Raw genomic sequence first — 14,984 nt, forward strand, 5'->3', positions numbered from 1 at the left:
GGCCTGGAAGTTCCTTTGAGTCTGCACCCTGGCCCCAGGCCCCAGTGCTCAGCACCCCAGGCTGAGAGCACAGATCCTGGGGTGGGAGGGGATCACGTGGGTTTCAACACAGGCTGGGGACTCACACCCCACAATGAAAGGTGACAGAGACAGGAATGACATCCCACCAATGGTTTATTTAAAAGTTACAGAGAAGCACATTCTGGGAGAGAACTGAAGCTTTGCAAAGACCCAGAGGGACACAGGCAGGTGTGTCCCTACAGGTAGGCAACTATAGTGATGGTTCTTTCCAAGAATCGTTGCCCAGGCAGGTGTGACTCTGGTGCCTCGAGCAGGCACGGGGCTTGAAATAACAGAGCTCCCTTGTTCCAGCTATCTGAGGAGCAGGAGGTAGCAGGGGTGACAGGGAGGGGACTGATGCAGCCTCAGGTGTGGGGATTGAGATTTGCCCTGAAGCACAGAGGGGCTGGGGCAGCTGAGGCTGCAGTGATAACTGTGGCATACAGAGAAGCGCGGGCTCATGGTCCTGCAGGAGGGACGGGGCGGATCGGCAGGGGAGGGGGGGCTGGAGTGGAGTCAGGGGCCGTGAAGTTTTCGGTCCACACACTTGGCGTTTCATTTCAGCACTTGCCGAAGCCCCCTGGGCCGGAGCAGGATAATGAACAGCCCCCTAGGACCTTCCCGTGTGAATCTGTGGGGCTGACCACAGAGCCAGCCCTCCGTGGTCCTGGAGGTGAGTCCCCTGATCCAGTCTGGGCTGATCAGGAGCCCTCATTCCTCAGCAGTGATGAGGGGAGGAATGGTCACATGCTCAAGAGTCCTGACCTGGATTAGCTGTCAGGAGAGAGGTTTTCCTCTTGCTGCTTCTGGTGGGACCGCTAAACTTTGACAATGGTAGCGTGGAGGTTCCAGAGCTCAACTTCCTCACCCCAGAATGAGGGACTGTCAGAGAGAAGGCAAGAGAAATAGATAAGAGCTCCACCAATACCTTTGGAGCACCTGGATCCAGCCCAGCCTGGTGCTGCCCATTGGGTGGTTATTTGAGCCAATGAGTTTCCCATTTGCTTGAATTTTCCATCTCTAGCAATTGAAAGTGTCTTGACAAAAAGCTGCACTGTTCACTCAGCTTCCCACTCACAAGCCACTGACTTCTTGGGGTGCAGGCAGCTGTCAGATGCTGGCCTGCCATCCTCTCCTTTGGGGGTTGAGAAGCTCAGGGGCCCGCAGCAGGGAGGGTCGGCCCGTTAGATGCTGGGCTGGGGTCTCACCCACCCTGGAAGTTTCTCCGGGTGCCGTGGTGGGGCTTTAACTGAGTCTTCTTCCGAGCATCCAGGATCTTCATCCCAATCTGCACCCACCTGGCCCCTGGCTTCCCACACACCATCTTGTTTTTCTGGGGGAAGAAGAATCTGCAGGGATGGGGGTGTAAGAGGGGAGCAAAGTTGTGTGAGAGTCCCCACCCCCTCCCCCATGGTCCCACTCACATCACCGCAGGCAGGTTGCAGCTCCCGCTCACGTCCTGGCGATGGTAACTCTGGGCGTACCGGAGCATGGACCGTCTTGCTGGGCCGTGGTAAGCCAGGCAGCAGTCCTCAAAAGCACCTGCGACCACACAGCCGCCCAGAGGCTCGCGTCTCTACACGTGCGTGCGGCTGCGCATGCGCTTTTCAGGAACGCCCACAGCCTTGGGCACCCGCGAGCCCGCACGCGCACCACAACCCTCCCATGCCCACCACAACCCTCCCACGCCCTGTGGAGGCCCGGGGACGGCCCAGACGGTAAGGAGGCTGTTCGCCTCACCTTTGGTCCTTGATAAGGGGACAGGAACCGGGAGTTGGAGAGGGCCCCGCAGGCCCCTGCTGGGTAGGGCCCAGGACCACGAAATAAATGGGGGACCAAGACCATTTCCATTCCTGCTTTGGGGCGGAGGGCAAGGAGGGGGTGCAGCACCCTGAGAAGGGGAGGAGGGCGTGGTTGGAGGAGGAGGAGGAGGTGCTGGTGCCAGAAGGTTCTGGAAGAATGAGCAGGTGAAATGAGCAGAGGATAAATTAATGTGGAGACGGTGCTGGGCCTTCAAGGTCCTCTGGGATCCGTCCCTCTGCCCACCCGTGCCTCCAGGGGCCACATCTCAGTTCTGGGAGGGCCGTGGGGAGGGCTTGGAGGCTCCCTCCATCCCCCACCTTGACCCCGAGAGCAAGGGGCAGTGGAGTCAGATGGACCCTGTGTTGCAGTGCCAGGCAGGCAGTTCCCCGGGGCTGGGGGCCCCTCTGGCCCCAGTATCAATGAGCCCAGGCTGGGCCTGGCGCCTGAAACGGGCCTCTAATAGCAGGACAAGGGGAACGAAGCCCAGCCCCCTCCTGGGCAAAGGGTAAGGTCTTCTGGGGGCAGGGCTAGGGCCTCTCAGAGCTAATGAGGGGCAGGTGGGTGGGGCCATGGGGCTTCCACCTGGCCAGGGGCCCTGCTTGGCCAGCTGCTGGGGCTCAGCTGCCTCCTCGGGCCAACCGGGATGCAGAACACAGCGGCAGAGCTAGGGGACACTGGGGGCATCCAGAATAACCTTTGGTCACCAATATCCTCAAATGCCTAAGCTAGGGAGGGGAGGAGAGGAATTTCCCATTGATAACAGTAATGGTTATCAGTGTTGCTGCCAGGCACTGGGCCGAGAGTTTTGCAGGAATCAGCCCATCGGATCCTCATGTCCCATCTCTGCAACAGGAGTTTGGAGCCCCACTTTGCAGATGAGGAAACTGGGGCTCATAAACGCCGAGTAGCAACTCTCAGCCGGACCGCACAGGTAGCCGGAGTAGGGGAAGCTGAGATGGAGACCCATGTTTGTTGGCCTCCCAAGGTTCTGATCTCAACCCCTACCCCTGGCTCTGCAGGTTCAGGTCACTGCAGTGTGTCCCTGGGGGTAAGCGGCCCCACCGCCTGCAGTCCCTGGGCTGGCTGGAGTCCAGAGGGAGGCCTTGGGTCATGGACTGTGGAGGAGGCACCCAGGGGCTCTGAAAGGAGGGGCTGAGGACACTGCAGCCCCAAGGAGCTGCACAAATGCTGGGAGTTTTTGCATGCCTGCTGGGGGGAGCTGTCCACCCGAGAATGAATTCAGTGGCGACGGGATGGGGGAGGCTTCTGGAGGAGGAGACAGGCACATGGCAGGGGAGGCACAAGAAGGATGGGGAGAGGGGGACTCCAGGGGGGGAGGGTAGGTATTGTCTGAGACAGTACCTTGAGCGTGGACAGTGGGAGCCCAGGCACCCACGAAGCAGGCCACCAGGCAGACCAGGAGCCACGGATTCATAGTGCAGGCTGGTCTTCCTCCTCCGGCGCCTTGAGGGTTAACTAGGAAGGGTGGGGGTAGGTGGTTGATGAGGACCCAACATGGACAGTGGCAGACACTGGGAGCACCCCGTCTCAAGCCAGGGCCCTCGGCAAGGGAGGCAGGTGGCATAGGATGGGGACAAGTGTGCTGGAGGGACCTGCTGCTGGTCTCGGGGGGAGGACTCACCAAAGCCAGTGGGGTCCCTGGAGCCGGTACCTGCTGGAGTGGACCCAAGCTCTCCTGCCTGCCAGGCCAGCAGGCTTCACCCTTTATAGATGGAGCCCCGCCCTGCCGCTCCCTCCCCACCTCCTCTCCCACTCCACCTCCCGGCTTCTCCCTCCCGCCCTGCCCTCCTCTGTTCTCCCCATTTCTTTCTAGCTCCTCTCTCCAATGTCAGGGTGCACCTGTTGGAAGTTGAGCACGAGGGGCAAAAGGACCCAAATCAAAGAGCTGGGCAGGAAACAATGACACCTTCAACTAAGTACTCGGACGGTGGGGAGGGGGACAGACAGGGATTTGGCTCCTTCAGTGATGAGAGGTGGACGGATGCAGGTGGACAGACACAGCCTTGACCTCAACCAGCCCCCTTGAAGGCTCACGTGCCCCCATCCCAGGCCCCTCAGCCAGCACCCCGGCTTTCTCCCTGGAGGGTCCTTCTCCTCCTTGTCCCGGCCCCTCTCTTGCTGCACCTCTAGGTGGATACTGGCTTCCCAGGGGCCGGACCCAGGCAGCCTAGAGCAGGGGGAAAGACTCCACCTCTGCTCCCCACTCCCAAGCCGCCTGTTCCCATGGGGCCCTGACTTCACCGCATTTTTCTCTCCTTCCACACAATGGGATGACTTATCCTGTCACAGAAAAGCCCTGTTTTTGAGAACAGGCAAACCCGTAGAAATAGAAAGTAAAATCAGTTGTTGCCATGGGCTGGGAGGAGGGGAGAATGGGGGTGGGTGGTGTGGGCGAAAGGGAAGGTATGGGTTTCTTCTTGCTCTGAAATTAGATGGTGGTGATGGTCAAGGGACTCTGTGAATATAGTAAACACCACGGAATGCTACACTTTCAATGGGTGATGTCGGCGAAGATAATCAATATTAAGATTAGAAAGGAGTTTGGGGACTTCCCTGGTGGCGCAGTGGTTAAGAGTCCACCTGCCAATGCAGGGGACATGGGTTCAATCCCTGGTCTGGGAAGATCCCACATGCCACGGAGCAACTAAGCCCGTGCGCCACAATTACTGCTCTCTAGAGCCCTCGAGCCACAACTACTGAGGCCCGTGCTCCGCAACAAGAGAAGCCACCGCAGTGAGTAGCCCGTGCACCACAATGAAGAGTAGCCCCCGCTCGCCGCAACTAGAGAAGGCCCGCGCGCAGCAACGAAGACCCAACTCAGCCAAAAAAACCCAAATTAATTAATTAATTTAAAAAGAGAGAAAAGAATAGAAAGGAGTTTTATTTGAGCCAAACTGAGGACTAGCCCAGAAGTCCGCTTCCCAGATTACTCTGAGAAACTGCTCCGGAGAAGCAGGGTTTTCAGGGCAGTTTTATATCTTGTCAGAACAAAGAATATTAAACAAGTCAGGGAGACATTTCTTCAAGGTTTCAGAAAAACAGACCAGCATGTACACAGCAAGTCAGTATGACCTTGGCACCTGGAAGGGAGTCTTACCATCAAAGGAGGACCAGCCCTGGCATCCCAGGAAGAGGGGCTTTAATCTTTATTTTTAACATGGACATTCTTGACTTCTGGTCAGTGTGCCCTTTTCTTTAATAATTAAAGCAGACTGCAGTGTATGTTTGATAGGCCACAAACAGGCTATTTTAGTTAGCATCAAATTCAAGTTAGCTCATGTATAAGCCAGAATGGCTTCCCTATATCTCAATATGTAAAAATTTCTTTTATCATGCAATGTATGGAACATGAATTTTCCCTAATATTACATTGAGAATAATCTCAATAGAACTGTTATTAACGACCACAACAAAAAAGCAATGCTCTGGTTTTGGAAGAAAAGCGGGAGCCCCAGGTAACCACGCAGGCAGGAAGCAAAGCAAAACCCAACTAGAAGTAGTTTCTTTTTCTCCTGGGTTAGCGCGGCCCACCCGGAACAGGGGTGTGGGGATCGGGGTGGTGGGCTGGGGAGAGTCGGGGAAGGGGAAGGGGGTTCTGCAGAGAGCTCGCTGCTGATTGCTTTTAACTTTTTTATTGTCTGAATCCTTAGCTAAGGACCACCCTGAGTATTTATGACACTCTGTACCGCTTTCTCATCTCTCGCGCTCCACCAGGAAGCCCTGGCAGGGGGTGGGGCACGCCACCCACTCCCTGGGTCTGGCCGGGTGGGTGGGGCTTAGCCCCGGGGGCGGGGCCTGATGAAAGGCACTGGGCGCCGTGGCGGGGCTTTCTCTGTGGGGCTTAGGCCAGGGCAGGGCTTACGGGCCCCGCCCCTCCCCTCCATAGCCGCGGAGACTCGGCTGCCCGGCCCGCGGTGCTGTGCCGGTGGCAGTGGGTGCTCCCGGGGTGGGTAAGGCTGGGCCAGGAAGCGGCTCCGCGTGGCTGAGGGCGTGGGGACGCGGCGTGGCGGGCCGAGGCCAGCCTCCCAGCTGCGGCCCACTGCCCCTGCCTGCCCCGCCAGCGGTCAGCGGCCAAGACGTGGCGTTATGAAACCTTGGCTGAGGTCCCCCGTGAGCGAACTCACCTCCCTGCACCTCACAATTTGTCCCACCGGCAGCCTTAACGGGGAGGAAGGGGTGAGAAGAACCAACACGCGCGCGGGGCAGACAGGGATTGTGCGCTCTTGGACCCGGCTCAGAACCCAGGTGTCCCGGCAGTGGACGGGATGCTTAGAGACTAAAGGCTCTTAAAACCCAGAGTTCGGAGGACCGCAGTTGCTTCGCGGTCAGGGCTAAATTGGGAGAGGGGAAGCCTCCATTCCTACAGCTGCTGGAGGCATTAAGGGTAAACTGCTTCCAGCAAGGGGACTCTGTTCTCCGCACATGTGAACCGGGCACAGAGGACAGAAGCTTCCTCCCGGTCAGCAGCTCAGAGAATGGGGCCGTTGTACGTGGCCTCCAGCCTGCAGCTGAGCCAAACGCAGGGGCTGACCACACCCCAAGGACTGCAGGGCAGGCCGCAGTGCCCCCGGGGTGGGGGAGGGGTGGGCAAGGGCACAGCTCAGCTCAGGGCGCCTCTAGTGGGTGCACACAGATGGCTGTACTGCAGAGTGGGGCAGCCAGTGGGCTTGGTGAGGGGAAATTCCAACTACTGCCTTTGGAGTGAGCTCCTCTGGGGCGGACTGAATACCGGCTCCCTCTCATTTCTCTGCTGGAGGAACTTCCCAGATGCTCAACGGTTGACCCACTTTTACAGAGAAGGAGACCGAGGGTCAGAGAGGCCAAGTCGGACTTCCCTGGCGGTCCAGTGGTTAAGACTCCACACTTCCAATGCAGGGAGTGCGGGTTCGATCCCTGGTCAGGGAACTAAGATCCCACATGCCGCGGGGCACATCCAAAATGAAAAAAAAATAGAGAGGCCAAGTCATTCCCCCTTCTAACTTTTTATTCTTGGCCAGGAAAATCCGACTTTTATTTCTTAAATATTGTGAAGGAAAGGGGGACAGTCCCCTAATGGGGGAAGGCCATTGAGCAGAGCTCATCAGAAAGGATGCTGAGGAAGCACCACCAGCTGAAGTAGGGGTCCTCCGGCAGTTGCTTTTGCATCAGACCCCACCCCCCCCACCCCAGTGCTGCCTACCACCCTCCTGAACCTACGGTGCCTGCAGGGCCCAGCTCAGGTGGCCTTTGAGAGAAGCAGCTGGAAACCCACCCCCCAACAACTCTACATAGTTGTGCATCTCATGGGGAGCATACCAGGCCCTGGGTGCCCTGTCTGCCAGGCCTGGACTCCTGTTGTACCCAGCTGCCTTTCACTCTGGTCCTGATGCAGAGTGGTTACCAGGCAACTGGAGGAAGGAGGGAAAATTGTTGTGTGTGTGTTTTTTTTTAAGGATGCCTTGCAAGCCTCTGGCCTGACTTTCAGGAACTTGGTTTCTAGACTGGCCCTGTGGGGCCCATTTCACTGTGTTCCCGATGTGGATGGCCCAGCTGCCTCCTGAAAGGCCAGCCTTGAGGGGCTTCCCTCCCCAGCCTGACCAGCTGCCTCTGTGTTCCAGGGAACCTGGGTGGGGAACTTGGGCTACCAGCACTGGTCGTGGCCTTGGCCTCGGTCCTTGTGCTTCTTCTGCTCCTACTGGACACATGGGGCTGAGCCAGCTGGGGCTGGGGTTAGGGGCAAGGGTGACATGGGGGGCAAGGGTGGTGAGCCCTGAGGAGAGGGTTCCATAGGGTTGTGAGTCCCTCTTTGAAGCTACTGAGCTCCACTCACACCCTCCACACAGGTTTTCTGGGCACCTCTTACATACCAGCCACGTGCTAAGTCCTGGGGTGACCACAGTGAGCAAGGAGATGTGTCCCAGGCACAGAAGTTGACGGTGATGTCACTGATCCTCACCAGATACCTGTTTGGGGCCATTTGTTATCTCATTCATTGAACAGACATGTAGCGCCTGCCTGCTGTATGCCAGGCACTGGGCTGGGTACCAGGGTAAGCAGTGCAGAACAGACAGGTAGCAAATAGCGAAGCAAGGCATGACAGGAAGACGCTGGGGATGGTTTGGGCTCCTCTAAAGAGAATGACTTGAGGTGAAAGCAAACCCTATGGGATTAATATTTATCTCCACTTGACAGGGAAAAAAATAATCAGCTGAGGTCCAGAGAGGTTAATTTACCTGACCAAGTAAGCAGGGGGTCAGATTCCAAGTCCAGGTCTGACTCCATTCCACATATACTGCTTGGGTGCTGTATTAAGTGTGTCTTTTTTTTTTTCAATGATATATTTTATTTAACCCTATCCAAGATAATATCATTTTAATGTATAATCAAATCAAAATGATTTATGAGATACTTTCCCTTTTAAGTCTTCAAAACATGGCTTACTGTACATTTCCAGTATATTTCAAGTGCTAAATAGCCACATGTGGCTGGTGTCTATCTTATTGGAGAATGCATTTCCAGCTACAGGTTACAGTCAATTCGAAATTTTACATTGTTTCTTTTTCCTTTTATTTATTGATTTTTCTGTGAAAATTTTTATCAATAAGGATAATTAACAATACCAAAACAATACAAATCACCTCAAAATATAAATTGGTGAAACAGTGGTAATACACACAATGTAACATTATATAGCTATCCAAAAGTTGTCAAAAACTAAGATGGAAAATGCTCATTAAACATTAACACAGATCATTAACAAATAGGTACAACAGAATCTCATATTTATTTCTTAAAGTCTAAATGCATAAAAATATGAAAATGTTTGCAGTAGTTATTACCACTAAGTGTTAAGATGAATGCTCCGAAATTTTCTTGGTGTTTTCCTGTATTCTCCCAGTTTTTCCTTACAATAAACATGCGTTACTTTTGCAATCAGAAAAAAAGGGAGGGGGAGGTTTGGGAGTAAATCTGACGAATCATTTTTTGCAGTACTGAGTCCCTAGCAAAGTATTCTCCCCCAAGACTGCCACCCTCAAACCTTAGTAACTCAGCTACTAATTCACATCACTATAGAAGTGGTGCTGTTATGAAGACTGATATTTTTGATGAGTTTTTTCTACTTCAGCACTAAATTCTTTAGCAGATGACACATTAGACTTACCTCATTTTTTTTTTTTTTTTTTTTTTTTTTTTTTTTTTGCGGTACGTGGGCCTCTCACTGTTGTGGCCTCTCCCGTTGCGGAGCACAGGCTCCGGATGCACAGGCTCAGCGGCCATGGCTCACGGGCCCAGCTGCTCCGCGGCATATGGGATCCTCCCGGACCGGGGCACGAACCCGTATCCCCTGCATCGGCAGGCGGACTCTCAACCACTGCGCCACCAGGGAGGCCCTAGACTTACCTCATTTTGATGAGTATCTGTTTGAGAACTGTTGAATGCTTGTTAACTCTTTTTAGTTTAATATTTATTATTACTCTTGGAAAAATTTACTATGTTTTTAGGTAGTGTTTACACACTAGCCTCGTCATGAACAAAATGTAAGCTACTGAAGGTTTTACCTTTGGTTATGCCCACAAAGCATTTTACCTGTTTCACAAATTTAAATGATGAAGACTTTGTTCTCCTTGTTGGCTTCATTTTGTGTTTGTAGGAGAATGAGGATTTCAAAATGTTAAAAATGAAAAGTAGTTTATAGTTTCTGGCAGTTTGTACAGTTGGGTACATTAAATTTCTACATTTTAAATTTTAGTTACAGTTGGTTCAGGAAAAACACTAGTTGATACAAACGTAAGTCATTGTATATGATACATGAACACGTGACTGTTTTGCCAATGGTTCTGTGGTCTTCCCTAAGAGCCTAAGCCTGTCTCTTCTACCAGTAGAGTGGTGTAGAATGTAAGCTTCCCCTCATACAACTTGTCTCCTCTTTCTCTCTTTACAAAAGATGGCAGGAAACTTGTTACCAGAACTTTATAAAATGTTAAGTGATCAAAAAAATGATCGGTAACAGGAAAAAGTAACCTATTTTTGTGTTGATGTGCTTAGAGTTTATAAGTATCATCTTTCTCCCCCAAGACATTTATTTCTGTAACCAGAGTGGGACACCATCTAACAGTTATATTTTGGGAGAAATAGCCAGTGCATGTAAGGCTTGCATATGTTGGATTCTACTATAAATGAAACATTAATTCATTTAAACCTCAACGTTCTGTGAGCAAGGTACTCTTATCACTTTTAACAGATAAGGAAACAGCACAGAACGAGTAAGCTGTAGAGCTGGGATTGAGTATACAGTGGTTACTACAGTGCTTGAACTTACTATATGTTCTACCTCTAGCTTTATTTCCTTTTATTTTTTATTAAGACATTTTTGTTTAAAGCAGTTTAATTTTCCCAGCGAAACTGAAGGGAAGGTGCAGAGATTTACCATATACCCCCTGCTCCCACACATGCACTGCCTTCCCCATTATCGACATGCCGCATCTCAGAGGTATGTTTGTTACCATTAATGAACTGACACATCATTATCATCCAAAGCCCATAGTTTGCATTCGGGTTCACTCCTGCTGTTGTATATTCTATGGGTTTGGACAAGTGTATAATGACATGTACCCACCATTATTGTGTCATACAGAGTATTTCACTGCTTTAAAAATCCTCTGTGCTCCCAGCATGTGTTTTTTATTCTGATGTTTTGACAGCCGGGGCCTTGCTGATCGTGGAAGTACTACCCCTCCCAGGGCTAGCAGATTCCCAAAGATAGTAAATGACTTCCTTATAAGGGCACCTTTCATATGCAAACCAGACAATCCAGAGCCCATACCCTAACCCCCTCATCTATCAGGCATCTCTATCCTCCAGCCCTGATCACCCCAGGGCCAGGTGCCAGACAACTAGGGACAGTCTCTGTACCCCAGAGCCTGCTGGAATTATTCAAACTAGCCAGTCCTAAGCCTGCTTACACTGCCTCACTCAATCCTTCCCACAGAAATTACAATAAAGCCTCTTGCCCACATTTCCCCCTCGCTCCCTCTGCCTCCTGACTGGCCCTGGTGCTTCCCCATGTGGCCCTGCATGGCACAGTGTGTGCCCCCTCCTTCTGGGCTCTGTGAGTAACAAAGTGCCTTTTCAGTGGCAATCGTCTCCTGATCTGTTGGCTTCACCATACCTGAATAATTATAAAACCTACAGTTTAAAACAGGTGTCAAGGGGGACTTCCCCGGCGGTCCAGTGGTTAAGACTCTGCACTTCCAATGCAGGGGGCGTGGGTTCGATCCCTGATTGGGAACTAAGATCCCACATGCTGTGCGGCACAGCCAAAAACTAAAATAAATAAAATAAAAACAAATAAAACAGGTGTCAAGTGATATGCAGAGAGTTGGGAGACAGAGGGCAGGTAACAGATGCATCACTCCCCACATGGGGCTCACAGCTAGTGGGGGAGATGTTCGTGGGATGCTGCAAGGCTACATGGTCAGCATTCTAGAAAAACATTCACTTCAGAGGGCACCCTATCAGGTCTCCAGAGGGAATAACTTGAATGGAGACCTGAAGACAAGCAGGTGTTAGAGGCCAGATGGAGCAGGACACCAGAGAGACCTGCCACGTTCAGGATGGCTGGGGACTGGAGGTGCGGGGGGAGGATAGTGGAAGATGGGGTGGGAGGTGACAGGCTATTCAGGGCCTCACGTGCTAAGCTAAGAAGGGCCACCTTCATCCAGAGGGCGCTGGGGAGCTGCTGAGGGATTTAGCCAGAGGGAGGGTTGTGGTCAGGCCTGTGTCACAGCTCTGCCAAGGTCACATGGAAGATGCACCGGAGGGGCATCAGCTCAGGCACAAGAAGACTCAACAGTCACCAGGCTGTCTTCCCATGAGGGCTGTGGGGAAGCCTCTTTCCCGATCCTTCTCATGCCCTACCTTAGCAAGAAGTAACTCAGGAAATATTTACCGAGGTCTACTATGTGCCAGGTTGGGTAGTTAGAGCGGTGACAAGACAGACTGGTGCCTACTATCGTGGAGATTTTTCATTTTTGTTTTTCTAACAAAGGGGTTGCAATAGCATGTGAGGAATGCTAACATGACGCAAAACAGGGACCCAGAAGAGAGAAAAAAACCAAATAAAGTCAGAAACAAACGTGGGGACATTACTGAGCTTTAGAAATAAAAAAGGATTATAAGAGAATACTGTGAACAACTGTATACCAACACATTAGATAGCCTCAGTGAAACTGGCAAACTGCTAAAAACAAACTACCAAAACTGACTCAAGAAGAAATAGAAAATCTGAAAAGACCTATAACAAGTAAGAAGATTGAGTCAGTAATCAGAAACCTCCCAACAAAAAAAGTCCAGAACCAGATGGCTTCACTGGTTCATTCTACCAAACATTTAAAGAAGAATTAACACCAATCCTTCTCAAACTCTTCCCAGGAAAAAGAGGAGGGAACATTTCCTAACTCATTCATTCTCTGAGGTCAGCATTACCCTAATATGAAAGCCAGACAAAGTCATCACAAGAAAACTACAGACCAATGATCCTAATGAACATAGAAGCAAAAATCCTCAACAAAATACTAGCAAACCAAATCCAGGAGAATATTAAAAGCATTATACACTTGACTAAGTAGATTTATCATAGGAACGCAAGGGTGGTTCAATAAATGAAAATCCATCAATTAATACACATTAATAAGATGAAGGAAAAATGATCCCCTCAATTGTTGTAGAAAAAGTATTTGACAACATCTAACACCCTTTTATGATTAAAAAAATGCAACAAACTAGGAATAGAAGGAGATTCAATGCAATCCCTATCAGAATATCAATGACCATTTTTGTTTTTCACAAAAATGGAAAAGCGGATTCTAAAATTCATATGGAATTGCAGGGGACCCTCAATAGCCAAGAAAATGGAAGCCTAGAACCACCAGTGCTACTGACCTGTGGGTCTGGATACTTTTGTGTTATGTTTTGTGTTGTGCTGTCAAGGGCCGTGCTGTGCATTATAGGCTATTGAACAGCATCCCTGGCCACCACCCACTAGATGCCGCTAAGCATTGTTTCCTGGTTGTGACAACCCAAAATGCCCCTAGACAAAAGTCCCTGTCTCCCCCGCCCCCTGCTGAGAACAACTGCTCTAGTGAGAAATCGGGGGACCCAAGTTTCACTTCTGTCTCACGTGTCGTGTTGCTGAGTGTGTATGTGTGTTTTAAATGCCACGCTGTTTGGCCCTGATCTCTCAGCTGTTAATAGTGAATACTGCAACCACAACTGTAAATCTGCCTGCTGCATGTCAAGTCCTGTGCTGATGAATTCTATATCCACTGCCAGGTCCTGTACTGATGAATTTTATGTACAACCCATTTCGTGTCCGTCATCTCTGTGACAAGAGCATTTTCCCAAGGTTCTGTCCCTGGTCCTTTTTTGGGAGGGCTGAGGCTGCACAAACCCTGCTTTGGTATTTTAGCTGTTGATGAAAGAGCTTGAGGTGCCTCGCAGACTATATGTCTGTTTGGCTGTGAACTTCTGCCAACTCAAGACGTATGGCTATAAAAATGAGATGTTTTCTCCTAGGGAGGAGGGGAAAATAATTGGTCCAGGACATGTTGGAGAATGTGGGAAGCCTTTCAAAGTCAACTACGTGAAGCAAGGATTAGGGCTTTTCAGTCTTTATGTGCATAACTTTTTTTTTTTTTAATTTGGTCAGAAAAAGTGATCATTTTGTCTTGTTTCTCCATCTCAGTGTTCTAAGCCTGAGAAGGTCTGGTCCACCCAAGCCCTGACTCCTGGTATTCTCTTACAGTCACGGAGGGCAGAAGTCCTAAAATAAAGGTGTCAGCAGGGCTGGTTCCTTCTGGAGGCTCTAGGGGAGAATGGGCTTCCTTGCCTTTTCCAGTTTCCAGCAGCCGCCTGCATCCCTTGGCTCCTGGCCACTTCCTCCATCTTGAAAGCCAGCAGTATAGCATCTTCCAATCTCTCTCTGACCTCTGCTTCTGTTATCACATCTCCTTCTCAGACCCAGACCCTCCTGCCTCCCTGTCATAAGGACCACCACGATTGACGCTGGGGCCGCTGCATAATCCAGGATCATCTCCTATCTCCAGGTGTGATTAACTTAATCACACTTGCAAAGTCCCTTTTGCTGTGTAAGGTCACATATCCCCAGGTTCTGGGGGTCGGGATGCAGACATCTTGCGGGAAGGGCATTATTTGGCCTACCACAGCACCCATGGGGGTCAACCTCCTGGGGGGGCGGGGAACACTCCTGGGGGCAAGTGATATGTAGACTCAGTTCTGGAAGATGGCAGGTAGGGAGGGGGATGGGGGGCAGAGAGTTCCAGGTAGAGGGAATAGGGCACATAAAACAGCAGGTTCCCTGAATACCTGACCTGGATGTGACCTGAGGGCCCTTAACATCAGCACAGGAACCTGGTTGAGGGGACAGCTGCCCAAGTCCGGAGAGATATTTGGCTGTCACAGTTGGGGTGGGGAGGTGGGGGGCCAGAGATGCTGCTACACATACTGCAATGCACGGGGTTCTGTCTCCACCAGGAAGAATCCTCTGGCCCTAACATCAGCGGGAAGCCCTACTGCGGCCACTTTCTGGCCCTGTCTCTCCAAACCCAGAGGGGCTTCTCCTCTTCTCTCCACATGGAGGGTTTCTGCTCAGCAACCTGTGGCCCGTCTACCCCTACCCCACCTTTCTGGGGAAAAGCTGTTTCTACTTCCTCCTGACCCTTGGCCCGCCCCAGAACAGAAGCCTGTGTGTGGGCTGAAGGCTGATACCTCTGGAATGTGAGGCCCTGGGAGCAGACAGAGCTGAGTAGTGCTTTCTCCCTGAGCCCTGCTCCGCAGCCCCACCCCAGGCCTGACCCACTCTGACCTCTGGGTCCCTGCGCACCGGGAAGGGAAGGGAGTCAGACGGTGTGCTAAGGATGCTGCATCTGTCATTGGACGGGGGACAATCTAGTTCACCCACAGGACACTAGAGAGCAGGTGACAGGGCTTGTGACAGGAGGAGGGGTGAGTTGGGGCAGGGGATCCCCCCTCCAGCTCCTTGTTACCGCCACCCTGCAGGGCTCAGGTCGGTGATGTCCCTCAAATACAGGCCCCTTGAGTCC

General features: G+C 51.6%; 1 protein-coding gene across 1 annotated transcript; it reads right to left on the reverse strand.

The window, feature by feature from the left end:
- Window positions 1-510: 510 nt before the first annotated feature.
- CCL25 (C-C motif chemokine ligand 25) lies at window positions 511-3,380 on the reverse strand (the record flags this gene model as incomplete). The annotated part of the gene is given in 5 exon segments (XM_081232722.1): window positions 511-942; window positions 1,273-1,409; window positions 1,485-1,602; window positions 3,226-3,344; window positions 3,346-3,380. Coding segments are annotated over 5 exon segments (540 nt in total). The 3' UTR covers window positions 511-811.
- Between the last annotated feature and the right edge of the window lie 11,604 nt (window positions 3,381-14,984).

This window comes from Mesoplodon bidens (assembly GCF_964165515.1).
Source record: "Mesoplodon bidens genome assembly, chromosome: 4".
Taxonomy (NCBI): Eukaryota; Metazoa; Chordata; class Mammalia; order Artiodactyla; family Ziphiidae; genus Mesoplodon; species Mesoplodon bidens.